Source organism: Lepidochelys kempii, chromosome 3 (genome assembly GCF_965140265.1).
Source record: "Lepidochelys kempii isolate rLepKem1 chromosome 3, rLepKem1.hap2, whole genome shotgun sequence".
NCBI lineage: Eukaryota > Metazoa > Chordata > Testudines > Cheloniidae > Lepidochelys > Lepidochelys kempii.
In genome coordinates, this window is record NC_133258.1 from 18,334,181 (window position 1) to 18,359,659 (window position 25,479).

A 25,479-nucleotide genomic window follows, 5' to 3' on the forward strand; every position below is an offset into this window, starting at 1 on the left:
CCATTGGTTCTTCCCAAACAACTCATGATCTTACTGAAAAGACGCCTTTGAGTGCTCCAGCAGGTCCAGTTTTTCTAGAACTGCAGCCTATTTCATTGCTGTGGGATTAAAAGTGTTTACTGGTACTAGCAACCATAAAACAAATGGAACAAGCTGCCGATTAGGAGTGATTGAGCATTGAGGAAACAATATTTAGAGCCCTCAAGCATATAAGTCCTGTCTGCCAGGTTGACCACTTGTTGCCCTATGTTCAGAGGAGTAATTTGACCCCAAAACTGAGGGACAAGAAGCTGGCTCTATAAATGCTCTTGGTGCTGCTGTCCCAGTTGCGAGTTCTGTCAGAACTGCAAATCCCTTTGACCTCCGCAGAACCTCAATTCCCCTCTATCAGACCCATCAACTCCCCCGTCTCCAGCCCCTCAAAATACATCTGCTTCTCCACCAAGTCCATCGGTAGTTCCCCTTCCACTCCAAATCGATCAGATTTCTCACTAGCCCCCCTACCTCTGAGTGTCCCTCTGCCTAGGGTGATCATATGTCCTGTTTTCGCCAGGACAGTCCCTTTTTTAAACCCTGTCCTGGCTGCCCTGATTTTTTTGGCAAAAGTGGGCATTTGTCACATTTGCTCTTGCCAGCTTGATCAGTGGGGGGCGGGGTGGAGTGGCAATGCCAGCCCTGCACAGGTAGGGGAAGCAAGGCTCCGGCGGGGGCAGGCAGGACTTGAGTGAACAGTGACGCCAGCCCCAGCCTTTTTGCGGGGGGGTCAGGAGAGCAGCAACCTCTCATGAGTGGGGGGCAGGCACTCGGACTAGCCTCCATGGTGTCCTGTTTTCTCTTTCGGATATATGGTCACCCTACCTCTGTTCCCCATCTTTCTAGCTAACGTTTCTCCCTGTTTTCACCCCAAACCCCTCTGACTCCCTCATTTCACCTCTAGGCTCTGCTTCCTCTTAATCTCCAGCTCCTCACCAATAGCACCTTTATCCCTCAAGCTTTAGAAGGTGCCAGGGGTTCTCCTTCTTTCTCCTAGAGCAGTGGGGAGAGCTAGGCCCGGTAGCCAGAACCTCTCCCTCCCCTGAGTCTGCCGGAAGGGAAACAGCCTTCTCTGTGCTGCTCTCCCTGCTGGTCAGCTGCTAGCACAGTATAGCTGGTAGAGGCTCCGTGAGAGAGACAGGGTGGTGAGGTAGTATTTTTTACTTGATCAATTTCTGTTGGTGAGAGAGCTCACCTGAATTAGATCTCTGTATAAACTTGAAAGCTTGTCTCTCTCACCAACAGAATTTGGTCCAATAAAAGATACTACCTCACCCACCTTGTCTCTCTAATACCCTGGGACTGATATGGCTACATCAACACTCCTCCTCCAGAGAAACATTTTTTAGTTAAAACTGTACTTTTTTCCTATGAAAATGTCATTTTTGATGATTTTTTATGGGAAGTGATGAAGATTTGGTTTCTAATTGAATTCCCCCTCTCCCACGCCAATCAGTAATTACATTTTCAATTTTTTGTTTTTACCACTTTCCCTGCCTTCTGCCTTCCCCATTATTCCCACAAAGCACAATAAAATGAATAACGCCCAGGCTTTGGTTTTGTTGGTTTTTTTCACATTTTTTTCCTTCTGTAACATTTCAAAACATTTTTGACTTTGGAAAATGTCAACAGGAGGAAATAACAAAGAGAAAGAGGAAAAAGTGAGGGGAAAAACCCCTCTAGATAGCATTAATTCTATTATACTGTAATTCAGTGGCAAAAAAAGGAGAGGGGGGGTGACAATCAGAATTTTGAACATTTTTCAGTTTGGAAATTTGCCTGTGAAAAATCTCAAGTGAAAAATTTCAAATGAAAATCTGTTAGAAATTTTTCACAGTGGGAAAAATGTGTGTTTTTTTTTTCTTTTTTTTGACCAGCTGTTCTCCGGACACGTTTCTCTGTGTGCAGCTGTGCCGCTCAACAGCTGCACCACTCAACTGCTGCCAAGCCATTCTACACAGGTGATGGAGCACTGCAGCATACCACACCAAGCACTGCCGTCCTGCCCTCCTCAGGCCTGAAAACTGGGGGTAGAAGAAATGCAACACTGTTGTTCCCTGCCAGCAAATTGGGTGGGATTCATTCTCCTGTACCTTTTATATTTACACCACAACTATGTTCTATAGCAGCAAATGCAACATATTATCAACAGAGGGTAGGAGGCAAGACCTTTTCCAGAAGGAACTCAGCATTCATATTCAACCCCCATATATGACACAGTCCATCTGTGGCATCTTTCTAAGTGCTCCTATTTTAATTTTGGCAGCTGTGTGCTGTGCTTCTTTGTTGTAAGTACTGAGGCTGGCTGAAGTGTTTATAAACCATTTAAAAAAATTAACTGTAATAACATCATCAAGAGGTGCAGAACATAATGAAGTAACCATCAGACCTTATCACACCAACTTTTGTCACCAACCTTACACCTCTAAAATTGTTTTATAATAAATAGTGGAGTAGATCTAAAGGCAGATGAAATTATATCAGCATCCTGAAGGATACAGGGCTACACTTATGCCATAACTGTAGCAGAACCCACACAGTATATCCAGAAGTGGGTTGAAAATAGAGCACTAGGTCCAATCCCCTACCAAACACTGGGAAAATTCAGCCCCAAACTTCACAGCTTAAGGCGGTCTCTCCAGCAGATCAAACCACAGCACTAAATCCAAACACACCTGAAATTTAGGAAAATCTGCATTTGCATCTGGACCCAAACTCCAAGCCTAGGCTCAAGCCTATTTCTAATTATAACTATGAAATGTAGGAAAGACACTTCCTTAGGCCAAAGGAAACAAAAAAGCATGACCACAATGGGAAGAACCCTGCTGGTTTGCTACAGTAATAAATCTATTCTGCTTAGCAAGATATTAGAACTTTTTCAAGAGTGCGTTTTCACAAATCCTGTTCACAAATCCTGTTTCTTAACGGCTCAGTGGATTTAAATGCAAAAGTCCAGCACATTGATTTCAAACTGAACTCTTAAGCTTGTATTTATTTGACCAGAAACAGCTACAAATTGTTGGTCTGAAATCACAACAAGCCCTAATAAGGCATAATTTAGACAATACTAGACGGACACAGGTGAAAGCAGCTTACAAAACTTCCTGATATTTACTGTATTTCTAGACTCTGCTCTAAATTCCAGGTTATTTTTCTCACTGTACAAAGGTTTACATTACAAGTGTTACATGTCTCTGACTTGATTGCAGAAATTACTGTTTTGCATATTTGGAAAGATTAATTATTTCCAATATTATCAGACACAGGGACTTTGGTTATGTGTGTGGGGGGGCACAAAAGTACTCATTTCAGGCTTCTCATGTATAACACAAATGACTAAAAAATGGCTTGCATTATGCTCGTTGTGCATAGGGAAGAGATGTGTTCCATTAGTGTTATGCAGACTTCACAGAAGCTAATTGTACTATGTCACACTTTTATCTTTAGCTTTCATGTCAGATGCTTGTTGGAATTAAACAAGGAACACATGAAAAAGGTGAAATGCATTAAACAAAATTCTATCAGGTATGCAAACACTGCCAAATGCCTATTTATATGAAAAGACAAGAACGTCTCTAGAAGGTCTATTACTGCCCACCTCATCAATAGCATGCATTTCAGAAATGGCTGAAACACACAATAGACCACAGAGAATACTCAATCAATACTCAGTATATTTTCTGTGTCCATTTATATGTATCATTCACTCTGTGTTTTTAATTACAGGTAAATCGCACACAATCTAAGTAGGAGTTTTTTCACTTTTTTGTTTTGTTTTGGTTGAAGTTTTATTTTAAAAGGTATATAAATTGTAAGCTGAGGGTTACACTGCACCTGAAACCTGCTACATTGTGAACACTCTGAACGGTGACTGATTTTACAGTTTCAATGCAGAAAGGTGAGTTCTGGAGAGTCTGTTAGCTTTAGTTTGGAACTTCTTGCTGCTTTTATCAGTTTGATATACAGCTAAACATCAAATGAAACTAGCTTTATGTATGGTGGTATAAGTAAAGGTGCTTAGGACTAGTCTACACTACAGTTAGGCCAACGTAAGCTGCCTTGCATCAACCTATTTGTGCGTGAGTCTATGCTTAAATTTGTCTCCCACTGATGTAAGTGCCCCATTACGGCAGCACAATAACCCCACCTCCCCAAATAGTGTTGAGCCATGGTCAATGTACTGAGGTTGATGCAGTGCACGTGTAGACACTGCGTTCGTTACCTATGTTGACCCTAACAGTCTTCCAGCAGCTGTCCTACAATGCTGAACACTGACCGCTTTTGTCACAATTATGAACTCCACTGCCCAGAGGTCACGGAGACCATAAGGCCCCCCTCCCTAAAAACCCTGTGAATTTTTAAAATACCTTTTCCTGATTGCTCACCTTGGCGAGCACACCTAGCAGCTCTACACTGTTGTGTGCGACTGCCCAGCTGACCATGCTGGCTACATACTCCAGCCACACTCCTGCCTGGAGCAGAAAGGAGATATTGGCTCTCCCGGGCCTTAGGGGAGAATAGGCTGTGCAGGCACAGGTACCAGCACCCATAGAAATGTGGACATCTATGAGCAGATTGGATGAGGAATGCAGGAGAAGGGATACGACAGGGATCAGCAGCTGTGCTGTGTGAAAGTGAAGAACTGCAGCAGCCATACCAGAAGGCCAGGGAGGCCAACAATCAATCTGATGCTGAGCTGAAGACCTGCTGCTTTTATAAAGAACTGAATGCCATATTTGGAGGAGACACCACCAGGAGCCTGCAGACCACCATGGATACTTCCAAGGAGCCCAAGACACAGACCCCTGGGAAGGGATAAGGAGGAGGAAGAAGAGGATGGGAGACAGGTGACCAGAAGATCCAGCCATGCTGCGAGCCAGGACCTGTTTGAGACTCCACCACAGTCCAATCAGTCCCAGCATTCGAGCATGGGAAAGCCCAATGCAGGGGAGGAACTTCAGGTAAGTATGTAAATACATTTCCCATTACAATGATGTAGTGATGGCGCCCCCAACTTAGCAGGACACAGCTATTGACATTTCATTAATTTATTCATACTAGAAGAGGTAGTGGTACGACAAAGAGAGGTAGCATTGTTATCTGCTTTTCATTCCCCTTTAGAGTTAGGCAGGAGGGCCAGGCAGAGCAGTTTGTTTATGTACACAGGGATGTCCCTTAAATCTTCCTGAGAGATCTCGATGAAACTTTCATGGTGCTACTCTGCAATTCTTTCCCAAAGGTTTCTGGGGGTGGCAGCCTTATATCTTCCTCCATGGTAGAACACTTTCCCACACCAGTCTGCAATAACTTTGGCAGGCACCATTGCAATAAACAGGCTAGCAGCATACAGGCCTGGGTGGCTTTGGGATGCCAGCAGCAGGTGTGCTCTCTGTGCCTTTGATGCCCCCAATCACCGCTGCCTGGGGAAAATGGTGCCAGTATTCAGTGCCATTGCCCTATACTCATAGTTTCATGCAACCAAGCAATTCTCTCCCCATTTCCTTTGCCCCTGGAGGGCAGTATGCACCATGGCTGATGATGTGAGCGGTGCTGTGCACAAGCACACTGAAGCAGAAGTGTCAATAAGCAATCTTGTTTAGCTTAGAGTTAAACTCATTAAATAAGCTAGTACCCATGAGCTACCATATATAACTGCATCTTACACCTTGCAAGTTGAGTGAATGCAACAGAGTCAGACAATGGGAAGGAAGGCTGATCTGTGTTTAAGGCGCACGACTGGAAGTCAGGAGACCTGTGTTCTACTCCTAGCTTTATTACAGATTTTCTGCATGGTCTTAACCAAGTCACTTAACTACTCTATATCTCATTTCCTTACTATGAGTGTTGTAAATTTCAATACTTTAATGTTGGTAACTTGATATTGCTTTGCACAATAGTCTGGCTAGTTTGTGGCTATAGCAACTACTGACCTACTAACAACTGGCTGAAGAATTCCATCACTCTATGGGGCTTCGTTTGGTTCCTTGCATTTTTCTCTTTTATACTCCTTTCTTTTTTTATAAAGGGCTTTCCTTTTAATCAAGAGTAACAAAAAGGAAGTTTGATTTTTCCCAGATAGGCCACATGTAAGCTGGAGCCTTTCAGCATCAGCTGCATCTCAGAAATGAAACCAGGATCTGTTTGAAAGATAATGTATGAAAAATAATGTAACCCTCAAAGTAAAAAAATGGCAGCATGGGTTTCACTGTCAGGATAAGTAAATTCTTAGGCCTAATTAAAAAATGGATGGTTCAAGGGATTGATGAAATGATAAAAGCAACTTTCACCTCTAAATTGATGGAAAGCCTTCCTCTGCTAAAGCAGTTTCCTCAGTTTCCTTGGATTATCATTAAAAACTCAAACAAATCCTGATTTGGTGTGTTACCTTATAAACCTTGCAGGAGACAGATTATCTTCCCACTCACACTTCACCCACCACCCATTTAAATTTGGCTGGTGTCCGGCTCCATGGTACTAGAACCTGGTCCTGTTGAGCCTGGGACAGCTGATGTTCCCACATCACCATCATGAAGTCATGCAGAGCCACATCCAAGGAGCACAGTGGAGATTAGGTGCTACAGAATGTATTGCCCAAAACGTCCATAGTGACAGTACTCTGCGGCCCTCTGATTGGCCCACGCATACTATTTAACCCTATTGGATGCCTCATGAAGTTGTCTGGACAACCCCACAGACTCCTGGCCTGCTGCGACTCCAGACTTCACTTCATTTTCTGATCTCTGGTCTCCAACCCCAGCCTGACTCTTGTCTCCTCATTTCAGCTTGGTACTACTTCTGATCTCCAACCCATGCCTGACTCTGACCCTGACTTGCTTATTGATCCTGGCCCTAGCGATTACTCGGACCCCTACTCAGTGACTACTGCCTCGTGTCCATCGTTGACTTGTGGGCACCAGCCCAGCTGTGACTGCTAGACCAGACTGCCTATGCCCCAGTCCTTTAAAACAGGCAGCTTTCAAAAGAGTAAAATGTAGTGATTATATTCTTCGAAGACATACAGAGAATACAAAACTTGTTTTTTTCTACCCCTCCCCCCCGATGTTCTGGTTAAACTTGGATTTATGCTGGAAATGGCCCACCTTGATTATCATGCACATTGTAAGGAGAGTGGTCAGTTTGGATGAGCTATTGCCAGCAGGAGAGTGAGTTTGTGTGTATATGGGGGTGGGGGGGTGAGAAAACCTGTATTTGTGCTGGAAATGGCCCACCTTGATTATCATGCACACTGTAGAGAGAGTGGTCGCTTTGGATGAGCTATTACCAGCAGGAGAGTGAGTTTGTGTGTGTGGGGGTGGGTGGGGGATGAGAAAACCTAGATTTGTGCTGGAAATGGCCCACCTTGATTTTCATACACATTGTGAGGAGAGTGGTCACTTTGGATGGGCTATTACCAGCAGGAGAGTGAGTTTGTGTGTGTGGGGGTGGGGGGGGCGGCGGAGGGTGAGAAAACCTGGATTTGTGCTGGAAATGGCCCACCTTGATGATCACTTTAGATAAGCTATTACCAGCAGGACAGTGGGGTGGGAGGAGGTATTGTTTCATGGTCTCTGTGTATATAATGTCTTCTGCAGTTTCCACAGTACGCATCCGATGAAGTGAGCTGTAGCTCACGAAAGCTCATGCTCAAATAAATTGGTTAATCTCTAAGGTGCCACAAGTACTCCTTTTCTTTTTGCGAATACAGACTAACACGGCTGTTACTCTGAAACCTAGGATTAGACTGGTTCGTACTCCATGGAAATAAAGACAGAAGCCCTTTTATCTGGCTATAAATAACAAAAAACACTTAGAAACAATCCCTCTCAATTTATAAGAAAATTAATTCCATTACAAATATAAAGGATGAATGGAAAGATATGGAATTACTCCAGATTCTCATGAGGGTAACTGAGAGCAGAGTTGCCCCACAGTCACCTGTTTAGCCCAGATTACAAAGGTTTAGTAGGTCACTAGTAGCTGTCAGTGTAACCTATCTTTGAGTAGCCTTTGTTACCTTAAGGTAACATGGCTTAGAACTCTACAGTGAAATGACACCTAGTTTTTTGGTCAATGAGACCTTTACGGTCAGTGAGAATCCAGATCAAATGATACAAATAACATGCTATACAATATGTCAGCTGAATTTTAAAAAAAAACCCCAAGAACATGAAACACTTCCTGGGAGGTCCTTACAGTATGCTTTAGCAATCCCCCAAAGAGGCTTGTAAAACAGCTGACATGCCTCCTGCTGCTGCTCAAAGTGCTAAAACCTCTTCAGACAGTTTCATGGGCAAAAGGGAACTGAAATGGATAAAGTGTTCTTATTTGTTGTTCCCAGCAGCCAAAGCATTTTACTATGGCCTTCATTTAAAGTGATGGATGAAGAGTGGCGATTCTCTGTTCCAATTATCCAAAAGAGATTGGGAATGGCACTTTAATACCGAGATAATGTATCCAATATGCAACCTACTTTATTTTCTCCCCTCACTGAAAATAAAAAGGCACAGACAGACAAATGCACAGAGGCAAACATCCCCTCCCATAGAGGTAATCAGGGATCAAAACAGCTACAATGTCATGAGTAAATTCCCCTTAAAACAGTTAGTTATTACTAGCTGTAACCAGCAGCAACTCGAAGCCCTAATCAGGAGTTGAGCCCTGCTGTGCTGATGCTGTACAAAGAACACTACTGGATGGGGTCCTATCCCAAAGAGTTTACAATCTAAATTGTAGTATTCATTCCTAAATATTGTATAAAGTAGGCATTTTCAGCATGCATATAGACTTTAAATCATAGACTTTAAGGTCAGAAGGGACCATTATGATCATCTAGTCTGACCTCCTGCACAATGCAGGACAAGGAATCTCACCCACCAACTCCTGTAACAAACCCCTAACCTATCTCTGAGCTACTGAAGTCCTCAAATCATGGTTTAAAGACTTTCAAGGTGCAGAGACTCCTACAGTAAGTGACCTGTGCCCCATGCTGCAGAGGAAGGCGAAAAACCGCCAGGGCTTCTGCCAATCTGCCCTGGGGGAAAAAATGTCTAATCCTTTTTTGAATCGTCCTAAACTTTTGGCCTCAGTGATACCTTGTGGCAGCATAAAATCCAACATACTCAGAGGCAGATCCTCAACTGGTGTAAATTGTCATAGATCACGGGATAAGATCCTGACTCTGTTTCTGAGTCCAGGTCAGTGGCTGAGCAACTGGTAAGGAAGCATGTACAATCTTTTAGAATGAAACCAATACCTCTCTACCAAAGACAGCTAGCAAACAGGGAAATGAGCTAGCAAAAAGGAGCAGCAAACGGGAGTTTTGAAAGTGAGTTCAGAGAGGGAGCATGAGAGCCAGATAATAAACATTCTCTAAACTTGCTCCCACCCAAACCAAACAAAACATATACAAAGAACAAACAAACAAAAATATAAGTCCGGCAGAAGTCCAGCAACAGAATGGGGGCTTTCCAGTTTATTGCACCCAGTGCAGCATGTATAATTACCTGTCCTGTAGGCAGGTAGCATATGTATACATGCGGTGTAAGCAGCTCATGGCCCTCAGAGACTAAGTACAGGTTCTTGATACTAGAGTGGCTGAACTGGAGGAGCTAAGGAAGGTGGAGGGGTACATAGATAAGACTTACCAGGTCATAGTAGCGAGGTCCATTCACCATCTGACAACCTCACTGCTTTTGAGGAGGATCAAAGTCTTGGGGAAGGAGAACATCAAGCTGGAGCAGAGGGAAATAATCCCATAGTTGGGACCCTCCTTCCAGATGATGTCATAGTATCCTCTCATGGTGAGAATACCTCTTCAGGCAGGGCATCCCTGTTATTAGGAAGGGACAGGTAATAGTAAGGGGGGATAAGATTAGAAATATAGATAGATGGGTTTGTGATGACTGGGAGAACAGCATGGTAAATTGGCTGTCGGGTGCGAAGATTGGGGATCTCTCAAGACATTTAGACAGGCTTATGTGAAGTGCTGAGGTGGAGCTGATGGTTATGGTATGTCTAGGTATCAGTGACATAGGGAAAGGTAGGAGAGATACCATTGAGGCCAAATTTAGGCTGCTAGGTAAGAGATTAAAGTCCAGGACCTGCATGGTACCATTCTTTGAAATGCTTACGGTTCCATGTGCAGGGCCAGTAAGACAGGTAGAACTGAGGTGTTCAGAAGAGGGATTTAAGTTTCCTAGTAACTGGGGAACCTTTTGGGAAAGGAGGAGCCTCTACAGGAAGGATGGGCTCCATCTAAACTAAAATGGCAGATGAAATTCAATGCTGATAAATGCAAGTAATGCAGACAGGAAAATAGAATCCCAACTATACATTGGTCTAAATTAGCTGTTACCACCAAGAAAGAGATCTTGGAGTCATTGTAGACCGTTCTCTGAAAACATCTGCTCAGTGTGCAGCAGCAGTCAAAAAAGCTAACAGAATGTCAGGAACCATTAGGGAGGGGATACATAATATAATACCATTATATAAATCCATGGTACACCTACACCTTGCATACTGTATGCCGTTCCAGTTGCCTCATCTCAAAAAAGATAAATTAAAACTGGAAAAAGGACAGAGACAAGGGCAACAAAAATTATTTGGGGTATGGAACGCCTTCCACAAGAAAGACGAAAAAGACTGGGGCTGTTCAGCTAAGAAAAGAGACGATTAAGGGGGGTATCACAGAGGTCTATAAAATCATAAATGGTGTGGAGACAGCTAATAAAGAAGTGTTATTCACCCCTTCACATAACATAAGAACTACTGCAATTAACAGGCAGTAGGTTGAAAACAAATATAAGGAAGTACTTCTTCACACAACACACCGTCAACTGTGGATCTCATTGCATGTGGCGAAGACCAAGAGTATAACTGGGTTCAAAAAAGAATTACATAAGTTCATGGAGGAGAGGTCCATCAATGGCTATTAGCCAAGATGGTCAGGGACACAAACCCATGCTCTGGGTGTCCCTAAAATATAACTTGCAGAAGCTGGGACTTGACAACAGGGGGTGGATCACTTGATTATTTGCTCTGCTCTGTTTGGTCCCTCTGAAGCATTTGGCACTGGCCCCTGTCAGAAGACAGGATACTGAGCTAGACGGACCATTGGTCTGACCCAGTATGGCCATTCTTGTGTTTTAAGAAGGCCTTTGAGCTGGTCCACTGAGAGGAAATAGTGCTATTTTAAAAGGGAAATAAATGTATTAAAAATCTAGTGTAATGAATTAAAAATCTAAAACATGATGAGTGTGCAGGAGAGGCAGAAAATGAGCTATCCTGCAATAAAACCTCATTCGGGAACTTGTTCGTGAGTGGAGAGAAGAACTCATCAACCTTACATTTCTCATTAAAGCCAATTCAACTATGATGCAGCACTGTCTCAGTAAATCTCAGTGCCATACATAGGTCTGAAGCCATATTGACATAGATCAAGGAGATCCAAGGTGTTTAAATACTGTGGGTTGTCTCACCACAGTCTTGTCCATTGTCTTAACCAGCAATGGAAGATAGAAAAAGTTCTAGAGTCACCTAGAAGTGAGCACCAAAGTTTCTTGAACAAGGGTCATGGCACTCTTTCCTAAAGAAGGTTTTGATAATCTCTATCACCAGAGGATCAAATATTTGCCGACTAACATTCACCAATCTGGAGGAATGGTGCTGGCATATGGGTCCAAAGCCCAGCTTGTGAAACTAAGTTTTCTCAGCACATTCAGAACCTCAGTGCAACACTGGCCTAAACTCATGCAGACAAGCTCTGCTTCAGCTCAAGCAGTTCCTGCTCTGCTACCATGGATGTGCACAACTTCATCTAAATTAATGAAATACAGATACAAAAAATTTCTCATAATAAGAAGCTAGTGAATCATCACCCAGAAGAACATGTACACAGCGTAAGTTTGCTCTTTGTGATTCTGCACATGCTATAACGGAGGGAGGAACCTCAATTTACCATAAATATTTTTTTTAATGAATAAGAATGGAGCTCGCTCATCTGAGCACATTCTCACATGCATGAAATTAACATACCAGTTGACTTCTGAGCGAGTCAGCAAAGCAACTCTGGAATGGCCCAACAAGGGACCATGTTGAAAATTAAACAGCTGTCCTGAACCCCTTACTCTGTTTTATGCCACCATCTATAAGGATTACAGCATTAGAGAAATACAGAAGAGTGTTTTAAAAAGAAAAGCTATGTCACTTAAAACTCCAATAAATGCATTAGATTGCTTTTACAGTGTTCCCTTTTGTTGGTCTGGATGCAAATCCTTTACATTCAAACCTTTCTGAATTCAGTATTTCAATTGTAGTGCACTCTCTTTGGCAGGAAAATGCATGTTCCTTGCCTACACAGCAGGAACATTAAAAAAACATAAGATTGGGTTTGTTGAATAGTATTGCATGATATTGCTGATTTATTAACCTGGCTTGATCGATATATCTATTGTCAAGGGCCTACTTTGTCTCTTCCTAAATTTCACTTCCTAACTAGCACTTATGCACGTTCACCTGAGTTTCCATAAGCTGATCCAGTTCTCGGGAGAGCTTTCTTTAATGGACAACAGAGAATTCTTTTTCTAAAAGTGGGATCTAGTATATTTGGTCAACTCTCAAACAAAAGAATAGTCAGTGTGAAAACTGTATGTTTACTTTTTACAGCAAGCAGCAATATAAACTCATAGGGCCAAATTCATCCCTGATGTAGCTCCATTAGCTTCAATAGAATTATTCAACCAAGGATTAATATGGCCTAAAGTGAATTACAAATCCCAGCTTTGATAGTCTTCCATTAATAAATTGTTAACTCTATGCATAATTAAAGGATAGTGAATTCTGAACTCACTGAGCAATTGTAAATAAAAATCAACAACCAAAAATCCTTTCATATTATAGTTTTGATTCTCTTTTCTTTTGTAGGACAACAAAGACTTTCCAAAAAATAATTTATTTACTGTCTACATTTTAAGAAAAATCCATCTGAAGGATAAAACACTTAACTCTGGGACATGTACATTATGTCCAACAAATATCACATCATACATTAACAGGGCATGGAAGAAACCCCACTTATTAGAATGTACTCAAATTCAATATGAGTGTTCAATTAAAACATCTTCTGAAGGTGAGTTATGTGGCCACTAAAATTAAGAGGTGCAAAACAGAATTAGAGAGCTGCACTTGTCAAAGAGAATATACACTTTAATAATCCATTCCTTTTCATGCATACACAATAACACTTGTTAACCCAAAATACTGCTTGTTTGCTGGAACTGCATCAATCACGCTAAACATCTGGGCTACACAGAGAAAAAGATAATCATCTTTTACAGAAAAATATTAAGATTATATTCCTACTTTTTTTCTCATCCAAAATCATATATCTGGATAGTTCTTATTACAAATGTCTCTTCTGGCTGGATTGAAGAAAATGCATTTGAAGGCTTGTCTACATTTGAAATGCTGCAGATGTAGCGCTTCAGTGTAGACACTATCTATGCTGATGGGAGCATAGGCAATCCACGTCCCCCAGAGGTGGTAACTAGGTTGACAAAAGAATTCTTCTGTCAACATAGCGTGGATTTTTCAAACCCCTGAGCTGTGTAGCTGGGTTGGCCTCACTTTTTAGTGTAGACCAGGCCTTAGGATTCCAACAGACCTGTTCAAAACACCACTCTTAGGGCTGATCTACACTGGGAACTTACATCCACATAGTTACATCTTTCCAGGGTGTGAAAAAGCCACATTCCTGAGAGACACAGCTATGCTAAGCTAACCTCCAGTGTAGACAGTGCAAGGATGATGGAAGAATTCTTCCATCAACCTCGCTACTGCCTCTTGGACAGGTGGATTAACTACAGTGATGGGGAAACCCTTCCCATCGCTGTAGTGTCTACACCGAAGCACTCCAGCGGTGCAGGTTCAACATTCCAGCTGTAGCATTATAAGTGTAGACATATCCTTACCCTTGAATTTCTCTGTTGGTTTCTGAAAAGAGGTTAACATTCCACAAAAGGGATCTGCGAAGCAGGCATAAAGTCTTAGAGCTCAATCCAGTTTACAGTCAGTCATGTAGCTTTAATCATGAAAGTAGTTCAATGCAGGATTGGGCCTTTTGATGGTTATTTAGATTGACTTATAAGACACTACTGGTAAATAGGGTTTCCAGAATACAGAATTACCATGTTAATTTTACTGGATTGTAGCCTTACATCAAAAGAAGAGGCTGGTAAGTGTGGTTTGTTTCCACATCTCCGACCTACTAGTAGGAAGCTACCAAATTCCCCTAAATGTTCTTTCTGTAGAACTGACTTCTCCTATTGGTACAAATGCTTGAGCTGCTTCAAGCTTCATTCTTCTAAGAGATTTATGGCAAAAGCTCTGCATACCAAGAAACATAAATCTAGCATGCTGCTATTACACACATTTTGCTTCATGCAGTGTTGTTGTAGCCATGTTGGTCTCAAGATGTTAGAGAAACAAGGGAGGCGAGATAATAACTTTTTTGGACCAGAGGCAAACTTTCATGCTTATACAGAGCTCTTCTTCAGGTCTGAAGAACCTGAAAGCTCTGGGAAAGCTCAAAAGCTTGTCAACAGAAGTTGGTCCAATAAAATATATTACCTCGCCTACCTAGTCTCTCTGATACTTTGCTGTCCAGAGACACACAATGTAACTAAAACAGGTCATGGTGTTACTGTGACTAGTACTGCCAATAGGCCTGCTGAAGTTGTATTAAGGTGCCTTCCACTTTTTCATTCAAATTCATTCCTCTTATTTTTGAGATATGAACCGGATGATTCCTCAATACATTTGTGTTCACGACATCATTTCATCATTTTATGAAACGTTTGTCGTTGGTTGCCAGAGTATATTGGAGAATTTTAAAAGGTAACAACTTTTTTCAGGTGTTTTTTTTTTTTTTTTACTTTTCATTTCCTTTGACACAGGACTCAACGACATTCATTATATATAATTCCAGTAAAGTGAGATTTTCAAAAGTACTTGTTAGTGGCCATTGGAGTCCAGGAGAGAAGAATTATCATTGAATGCAGTGGGAGCAGAGTTAGGACAATGGTAAGTGCTATTGAATGTCCTCATTATTTATCTTCAAATTAAATTTGATCACACTTAATAAAAACACAACAGTTGTGATTTCTTTCTCCAAGAAGCCCAAAACAATGAATAGGACATTCCACAACACCAAGAGAACACTGCCACACACAACCCACTACTTCAAAGACAACGTGGATGGGTGGGGGGGGGAGAGAAAAGAGGAGCCTTTCAGTGACCTCTAAATGTCAGAGACCGTCAGCAATGATGGAATCAAATTTCAGTGATAAAGGGCCCTCCATTGGGGACAACCCACCAACAATCCCCAAATGCTTAAATTGATGGACAGTTACTGTGAGTTCAGAAAATGACCTCAGTGATCTACTGTGGTGACTGATTAGGAGATGGGTGGTGTCTCAGGCAGCCAGATCTAAACCTAAATATTGCGATTTATAGATCAAAATTAATACTTTGAATTGCACTTAGAAGTGGATAGGAAGCCAGTGGAGTTCCTGGAGAACTCAGGTAACATACTCTTTTTGGATAATACTACCTAAGAGGTAGGCAGCTGCACACTGCACTTACTGTACATTTTAAGTGGTCTAAATGTAGTCTCAGGTACAGCATGTGTAATAATCTGATCTAGATGTCACTATGGCTTGGTTTCCTCTGATAATCCCGGGATTAGAAAGAAAGGATGTCTCACCAGTTGAATATCAAAATGGCACTCTTGGCCACAAATGCCAACTAGGATTAGAAAAAGTCCAAAGAGCACTGAAAATTGTGACCCTACTGAATGAAGGATGGAATAACCTCCTTCTCCCTCAACAACTAGTGACAGAAACCATCCTTCTTGCATCGTCAAGGTCCCTGCCCCAACCCACCAACTTCACCACTGTCTATTCTAGGCTGACATTTTCCAGTCCCAATCCCAGCCACCAGCAATCACTTTGAAAGCACACATTAGAACATCCATCTAGTTAGAATGAAACACAGAGCTGTGTCTCATTTATATACTGATAACACCACACCATCTTCTCCCAATACCCCTAAAATTCATCAGAATCCCACTGAGGTCATCGGGAACAGGACTACGCCCTATCTCCCCTATAGCAACTTCACATACATATGAAACCGAAGAGGTGACAAAATAGCACTTATACATAAGGTTGAGCTTTCAAAAGGGAGTGGATGTATGTGTATGGCCGCAACATGAGTACTATGAAAATGTCTATCTCCAGTTCCTGCCAAAGAAACCCCCATCCCATGTACTGATGTAGGAGAAAGGGGGAAAAAAGTGGGGGTGGGGGAGAATTAAAAGAGAGCCTGGGTACATGTCTGTTTTTCTAATTCTTCATGTGATAAATTATTTGATTCATTTTCAATGACTGATTCAATCAATTCTGATCAAATTAACAGCTGAAATGATCAAAATGCCAGGGAAATGACAATACAAATGATTTGGTTACTGAGGATCCAATCAAATGAAACTGAATTTAGTTAACCCAGGATCAGATTAAGTAGAAGTCACTGTATAAAATAAGAAACATGTCTGTACTTCTGGGAATTTGTTGGATCTGTAATGTCAGAATTTCCCCCTCTCTGTAAGAGAATATATCAGCCATTTTAAATGAAATTGTTTTTGTTTCACAACAGTTCTTCACACATGACAAGGAAAGGCTGGGTATCACACTGATGGGTAATGCTGAAATTATTTATTATAATTTATATTGTGGTAGCACCTTGGGAGTGCAGAGAATCAGGGATCCATTGTGCTAAACTTTGTAAAAACACATAACAAAAAGACTCAAAGAGCTTACAACCTCTGCATAAGGCAAGAGACGGGGGAGTACACGGTAAAAGAAATGAGTGTATGATGATAACTGTAGGAGAGGCACAGCAATCTCATATCCTGACACAGAATTGTACCTAGTGCTGTGACATCAGCAATGGGCATGAATTGAGAGCCCACAAAGAAACTACCATCCAACAAGAAGCGTTTATGAGAGACCTGAGTCTGCCAAGAATGCAGCTGCCAACAAGATTCATAACTATGAAATTAAACGAAGTACAAATATCACATAAAAATTTGCTTTCATTGTAAATCCCTGACCTAGGTCTTTTTTTCACAGATCATTGAGGGCTAAGAGCCCTGCAGAGACAGAGGAGTGCCACCTCACAAAACCCCCGTGGTACAGCTGGTAGCCGTGTTGGATGGGTTGCTAAGGGGCTCCATGTCCAAACCTCTTCAGGCAAAGGAAGGCTTCAGAACAGGGGAAGGGAATGTATCTAGGAGTAGAGGGGAATAGTGCAATGCTGAGCATTAAAAAGAAAAGGCAAACAAAATAAACCCTACAACTCCTGCCTGTTTTCACTGAGAGAATCCCACATAGGTTATACTTACCAGGGGCTGAGGAACATTCCATAAAACATTTTAATGAAATCATCACAGTTGGGTATTAACTGGCAGCCGTGATTGGTGGGGCAGTGTGGGGAAAACTTCCCGTGCCACAACAACGGTGTACTTATTCAGGGGTTAAACAAAGTATCTCAGGCCTTGGAGCTATCAGTTTTGCATTTTTCTGAGCACCAAGTTCAGTGAAAAAGTTAAAATTTTGAGAAGTCCTTCAAATATTCATGTGTGTGTGCACGCATGCCCACCTCCCCCCCAAAGCAGTTTGCAAATGAAACAGCTGCACGTGGACTGCTCCAGATTCTGATGACAAACGAGTCTAGATTAATTCACTTGGTGTCATCAGAAGCCCTTGGGGTGTAGGCACATGTGTGAGCATGCCTCTGTGTTGTATCTTACTAGCTCACAGTCTCTGGTGCATTTCAGATGCTAATTAGTAAGGACAGGTGACCCTTGTGGGGTTTAAGGTTTTGCAAACTTCTCTATTGAGCTCGCAACACTAATTCAGGATTGCAAATGTCTTTTTTCTCCTGGAATTTAAGGCTAATTGTTTTTGTTTCCCTCCACAGTGTGAATACATTTTAAAACATTATGTTTTTCTAGCCAGAGACACATCAGTATTGGGGATAAGAACCTCCTTCCCCTCCAAAAGTGTTCCATTAGTATGTGCAAGTATATTTTTAATCCTCTGCTCCTTTTTTCAGTCTCCCTGTATTTGTTTTCCTTCCTGATAAATCTCAACTCAATTTTTTACCTTATTTTTCCATGTTTGTTTTCCTCCCTATGCCCTCTTAATCACACTCTTTCTTAAGTGGAAGGAAAACCCAATTATATTCATGTTAGAACTGAACTTTCATATCTACAATGTGCAAATGGGCTCAAAGTTAAGCAAAATAAATTCACTCAGCCCTACAAATTAAACAGAGACTTTGCATCAGTTCTTTCAAGAGCATTAAGATGTCAAGGACTCACCAAACTGTCACAAAAGTATGATGACCAGACACTTTGTATTTATTCATACAGACTGTCCAAATGTTTGTCAGATTTAATAGAAATTAACAGATCAGAATACAAATACTAATCTATCCCAAATATCTGGTTATATTTTCTACTAAAGTAGTATTTAGAGCCACCAAACAAGGATCGGGGCCATATCCCTGTATGTAGTTATATATCAGTTACGTTTTAAAAAAGACCTGGGACTCTTTGGGTTGAAAACTGAAAGTTATTATTATTATTACTTTAAATATGATTTATCTGCTATAGAACTGGTCCTTAAGAACTCTCACATATGCTTTTAATTTCTTTCCATTTTATGAATGTATCTGTATACATGTATTAGTAACTGAAAATTCAATTGTGCAAGGCTCAATGGGAGAGAGAAATTCAAGCTAATAAATATAAAATACCTCCAAAATTTGATTTCAAATATCTTTCTGATACACAAATACAGATATCATGGACCTTTCTAAGGCTAGCCCAGAGTACTGACTCCACCGGGAAGCTGGGAATCCCCCCTTCTCAGTGAAATAAAGCTGTAATTTCTGGCTATGCAGAACAGAAAGATATCAGGTTTTAAAGTTGTAACATTTCAATGTCCTGAAAATCCAACCCAAACCCAGCACTGAATCTTGCCTCCACCTGAAAGGCTGGGTGCTTTAGTTAGTATTAGTCCAACTGTAAAATATCAGAGGGAGAGAAAGATATAACTAATACATTTTAAAAACTCTGAAAAAATCTTTTCTATATGTAAAAATACAATGAATTTCAGGGCCTTTCTAGCTGACAAGCAAGTGCTGTGGATCCCATCATCAGAAACTAGAAATATTCCCTTTCCAAAGGCATGAAAATCCTTCTCTAGCTGTGCATAGTTACAAGATACCTGTTCTGAAAGCTGTCACTGACACAGGACTGATTATTGCCTATCATGGGCCTTGGGCCAATGTTATTTTGCAGGAAATTTCTACATTTAGAGAGAAGGAAGGAATAGTTGTTTTAGCTGGTTGATTTTTTAAAACAAGGCAGCTGTTTGAAGCTGCTCAGGGATTTGGATTGTTAAAATAAATTCTAGGGAGATGACTTTGTGAGCAGAGGGCAGCTGAGGTAGACAAAGAAGCATGAGAAATGCAAGTCATCACATGACACCTTTGGCTGTATTACCCATCCTCTGTCCACTCTCCACTGGGACCATTTCTAGTGTTCTGACACACCCAAGCAGTTTCAAACAGCTACCATTAAAAGACTAACCAACAAAAAATCCTAACAACTAACAAAATCAGAGCAGTGTGAATGTATCTGTTTGTGTATGTTTCTGTATGCTAGAGGGAATGGGGTGAAAAGGAAAAGAGAGAAAGAAAATAAGACACTGGAAAGAGAATTTGAAAAAAGCCCCAGAGAAAAAAGTACTAAAGAATACAGGAAAAAACAGGAAAGGAAGAAAAAGTTGTCTTACAGAACAAACCAAACTAACATTCTGTATATAATGTGGGTGGGGATTTTTTTTACAGCACTCCGCTTTGACCTAATGCTACTCTCATTGAAACCAATGGGAGTTTTTAACACTGACTTCAGTGGGAGAAGAGTTAAGCCAAAGCTGAACACTTCTGAAAATCCTATCCTAGTCATATGGCATTACAGCAAAACTAGAGTGAGAAAGGAAAAAAGATCTTCCAAGTTACAAGGTAGAAGGAAAGATAAAAGGGACTGAGTGAACAAAAGGAAAGGGGGAGGGATAGCTCGGTGGTTTGGCCTGCTAAACCCAGGGTTGTGAGTGCAATCCTTGAGGGGGGCATTTAGGGATCTGAGGCAAAAATGGGGGACTGGTGCAGCTTTGAGCAGGGGGTTAGACTTGATCTCCTGAGGTCCCTTCCAACCCTGATATTCTATGATTCTATGAAAACCAAGGAAGATGTAATACTCTAATCTGTTAAATTTTCCTGTAGTAATTTTAATGCAAAAACGGTCAAAAGAAAATCAACACAATGTTTGATTTGATGTTTTTAAACACACACATGCACACTCTCACACACACTTACTTTCATTGATATGTAAAATAAATATGCGCTCCCTAACAGAACAACATGAATTACGTAAGCCCATTCGGAAGTGGGGAGGTGTTCAGTTTTGAAAGAGTTCCTATTTAGTCTTACCTTTATATCTCTATTGGTAACTCAATGCATAAATATGGTGCACAAAAACAGCCCATGAAAACAATACAGCAGAAAGTGCTTGCAGGGTCAATAACAGTAAAATTGCTCTTGGGTAAAAATAGTGCCTTCATTTTGCATTCTGCTCAGCTTCAGGCAATATACCTGGATCTCAGGACTATTCTTTATCCTTGAGTAATCATTTAATGCTCTCACCCTGAGTGTCACTCATTATGCCAATTAGATTTAATAGAATTTGTGTTCTCCTTCTCTCTCATCCAAACACACATAAAATCCACTCTTAGTTTTTAACTACTCCATAAATAAGCAAATAAAGAAATAAATTTATAAATAAATTTACCTTCTCCCTAAGGTTGTGTACAATTCAACCTTGTTACTAGTTCTAAACAGGAAACATACAGTTTGCATTATTAGCAAAACAAATAAGGCTTACTATATTAATATGCTGCAACAAAGCTATTACTTAGTGCACGAGGAACGTTATTAAATAGAAGTTTCCATGACAGAGTCAGATCATGTTGTCCAGACACAATTTAGTTCGCATTAAATTAAATCCATGATCATAGGAGGTTTAATTTTAATAAAAGGAAATATAGCCAAGTTAATTAGATCAACAGCCTATCCTATTTTGAGGCAGATAGACAATACAAGAGACAGTCAGCTGTTGTAAAAACTTTCCCAGGGGGAGCAATATAACCCAGTAGGATTTTTCTAAAATGTTCTTGGCCTGGTATATGACATCAACACATACTTAATTTTGGTGAAACAAAAAACAGATGACCTTAACGGGCCTTTATTCAGGACCCTTGGCTATCATTGAGGTCCCCAAACTGCTACTGTGACTGGTTTATTTCATACTTCATAGAGAGCCTCTGAACCTCTAAATTATTCTTTAATTCTGCTAACTGGGAGCTAAAGGGAAATATAGTTGTAACAGTAAGGGACTTGTTTCTCCCCCCCAAATCAAAACAAGGTGCAAAATTTTATTATTTTATTTGTTTCAGAGGATTTTAGAGAAAGGTGCCAGTCCCTAGATGCTGCAATCCTATTTATCCATAGAATGGCTACAGCTAAAAGGTGGATTACTTAAGAATATACCAGGTTTGAATCACAGAATCTTAGGGTTGGAAGAGACCTCAGGAGGTCATCTAGTCCAATCCCCTGCTCAAAGCAGGACCAACACCCACTAAATCATCCCAGCCAGGGTTTTGTCAAGCTGGGCCTTAAAAACCTCTAAGGATGGAGATTCCACCACCTCCCTAGGTAACCCATTCCAGTGCTTCATCACCCTCCTAGTGAAATAGTGTTTCCGAATATCCATCCTAGACCTCCCCCACTGCAACTTGAGACCATTGCTCCTTGTTCAGTCATCTTCCACCACTGAGAACAGCCGAGCTCCATCCTCTTTGGAACCCCCCTTCAGGTAGTTGAAGGCTGCTATCAAATCTCCCCTCACTCTTCTCTTCTGTAGACTAAATAACCCCAGTTCCCTCAGCCTCTCCTTATAAGTCATGTGCCCCAGCCCCCTAATAATTTTCGTTGCCCTCCGCTGGACTCTCTCCAATTTGTCCACATCCCTTCTCTAGTGTGAGGACCAAAACTGGACACAATACTCCAGGTGTGGCCTCACCAGTACCAAACAGAGGGGAATAATCACTTCCCTCGATCTGCTGGCAATGCTCCTACTAATACAGCCCGATATGCCGTTGGCCTTCTTGGCAACAAGGGCACACTGCTGACTCATATCCAGCTTCTCATTCACTGTAATCCCCAGGTCCTTTTCTGCAGAACTGCTGCTTAGCCAGTCGGTCCCCAGTGTGTGGGGATGGGATTCTTCCTTCCTAAGTGCAGGACTCTGCATTTGTCCTTGTTGAACCTTATCAGATTTCTTTTGGCCCAATCCTCTAATTTGTCTAGATCACTCTGGACCCTATCCCTACTGTCCAGCATATCTACCCTCCCCCCAGCTTAGTGTCATCTGTGAACTCCACAACTAGCATTTGATAGATTTGTTTGTGCCTCCCAAAAGACTGTCACAGCATACCCAGCTAACCGTATATACTGTGCATGCTGGATAATATTTGCCAACGTCCCTTAGAGCCAGATTTTCAAAGATATTTAGGTGCCTAAAGATGCAGATACCCACCCAGTGGGGTTTTTAACAGTGCCTAAACAGATTGGGTGGACACAGATTTCAACCTTTTAAGCTAGGTACTTTAAAAATCCTTCTAGGCACCTATCAGCATCCTCAAGTGCCTAAACATCTTTGAAAATCTGATCCTAGGTGCGTACATCACTTTTGAAAATGGAATTTAGACACTTTTCAAAATCTTACCTGACATCTGAACTGGAGACGTGAAAAACTGAAGATTTGGAGCACTCAGAGTTTCATGGTTCCCCTCCTCTTCTCTAGTTCACTTTCATCTCACATGCTCTAGGAAACTGATAGCCATTGGTTTTGTGGTTCCCTCTGTGCTACTCATAGCTTCATCTTGGATACATCTGACTACACAACCCATACCCCTAGCGTAGACACTTAATCTTTTCCCTGGGTACAGGCAAGTAACAGCACGACAGTCTTCTTAGACTCCCTCACCAATGTACCCCAACCTTGACCTGGAGGAGCTAAGTGAAAGGGTAGACTCATAGACTTTAGAGCCAGAAGGGACCATCATGATCATCCAGTCTGACCTCCTGCACACTGCAGGCCACAGAACCTCACCCACTCACTCCTGTAATAAACCCATAACTTCTGGCTGAGTTACTGACATCCTCAAACCATGATTTAAAGACTTCAAGTTACAGAGAATCCACCATTTACACGCATTTAAACCTGCAAATGACCCAGGCCCTATGCTGCAGAGGAAGCCGAAAAAGAGGGTAAGAGTAGTTCATTTGCCATGACTAGCCCATCCTCAGGCTTTCTGCTGAGTCTGCTGATAAAAAATTGGCTGAAAACAGAGTTCCAAATCTGAAAATGTCCAAAACTTTGGGGAAATCTGGATCAGGATTCGTACTTCACAACGGCTCAGGCCCCTCTCAACTGCAAACAAAAGTGACAACTGAAATGGCTCTGTTCACATGGGATATTGAACAAACATAACATGGTAACTAGTTTTAGTCATGACAGACTTAAACCAGGTACAATCCAGTAACATCAAAAGGTGGAAAGTCTTGTTAGCATGGAACTCAGGGTGGAGAAGTGGAATCAGTTGTTTAATTGTATAACATTAAAGTCTAAGTCACACTTCCCATTTATTGATGTATTTGATTTCTAAGGGTAGTAGTAAGCCATTGCTCTGTATTCCCCACTGTCAGTCTGAGCTTGTTCCCCTAACTACATGCTCTGTTCTCCCAAGCTTTTCAATTGTCTAAGGCAGTTAGTAATCTATACATCAGGTCAGGAACCCCTCAATTCCTTAAATCCAGAGTTTAAGCAAGGATGTAACTATAAATACTAAGGGACTGTCTACGCTCTGAGAACACTGAAGATCCCAAGACTCTTTTAATCAGAGTTGCGATTTGTCCCAGTGCTCTCACCACCTTGATGTTGCATAGTGAACTGGTTGCATACCATCCAACCTTCAGAGGTGGCTTCATTTGAGTGCTGTTGTGTGTATATTTATTTGGATATCAGTCTAAAAGTCCCATACCGAAAAGGACTTCCAAGCTCTCAGTGCCCTTGACATACTCTTAAAAAGACAATACCACAGGAGTTACAAACATAAATCATCCAAAGCCACAGAACCACGTCTCCCCAGCCCTCCCACACCACCTACCTACCTAAATTCATTGTGATCCTGTAGGCAGAAGTTGCTACGTACATGCAAATTACAATTAAGCACAGACCTTGTTGAATGCAGGATGCAATTATTTGTTGAATAATATGTTTGAAAATCAATGCATCATTCTAATATATTACTCAATGGATGTTTTCAACCATCTATAGAGCTGTTTGGATAATGCAAAAAAGATTCATTGAATAATGTATTTGACAGACAACAGCATTATTCATCAAATACATTATTCAACTAATAGTATTCGACCGGTGCTAATTAAAAGCAGAGAAGCAATCGGTCTTTCAGATCCCAGTCTTGGCTCCGCTAAGAAAACAGACTGTCTGGCTCAGAAGTGCTTCACAGTGGAATGCCTCAGTGCAGTATTCTATCACAAGTACAGTTGATCCACATGCTGCTTTTCTTAAAGGGGCCATACCCAGCATCTCATCTTAACCAAACACATCCATATCACAATGGTAAGGGATATACACATACAATTAACTCCTTTCATGGCTGACAGAAAAGGGACTAAACTGCAAAGGTTGGATTTGAACTTCCTCAACATTCTGGGGTGATTGGATGCAGGGTTTTGGTTCATCTTGAATGTTTCATAAACCACTGAAACAAATTGTTTTCCTGAACCAGCAGCTTCTTATCACAAACATGCCACACAAACACACACGCGTAACTTTTTTTTAATTGACATGCAAAAGGAAAGCAATGCACAACATATGGATTTTCAGGAACTTCTTAAAGAAAGGTGCTTGACATTAAAGGGGGTCAAATCCTTTTAATGTACCAGGTGATGCTGTTTTAGCACCACACAGGATGTGGTTACCATCAGACTGTCTTGTAGCTTGCTAGGTCCCTCACAATACAAAATGCTAGAACAATCAGCTGAATCAAATCAGCTTCATCATCTTGGCAAAACATTCCCTTAGTATTTAGTGTAACTTTTTCATCACAAAAAATAAATGTCACATAATAACTTCTATAGAACTTCCACGGAACATGAGCCAAGTGACAGTCAAAT

At 41.3% G+C, this 25,479-nt stretch overlaps 1 protein-coding gene across 20 annotated transcripts in view; it reads right to left on the minus strand.

Annotated features, from left to right (window-relative positions):
* The window catches only part of KLHL29 (kelch like family member 29), a 601,492-nt gene that overhangs the window by 235,692 nt on the left and 340,321 nt on the right, over positions 1-25,479 (minus strand). The window contains exon 2 of one of the 20 annotated variants that reach the window (XM_073335870.1): positions 9,678-9,862. The exons of the other annotated variants lie outside the window; for them this stretch is intronic. Coding sequence (XP_073191971.1) covers positions 9,678-9,707 — 30 coding nt within the window. The 5' untranslated portion in view covers positions 9,708-9,862. The remainder of the gene's footprint in view (positions 1-9,677; positions 9,863-25,479) is intronic. 20 annotated transcript variants of the gene reach the window in all.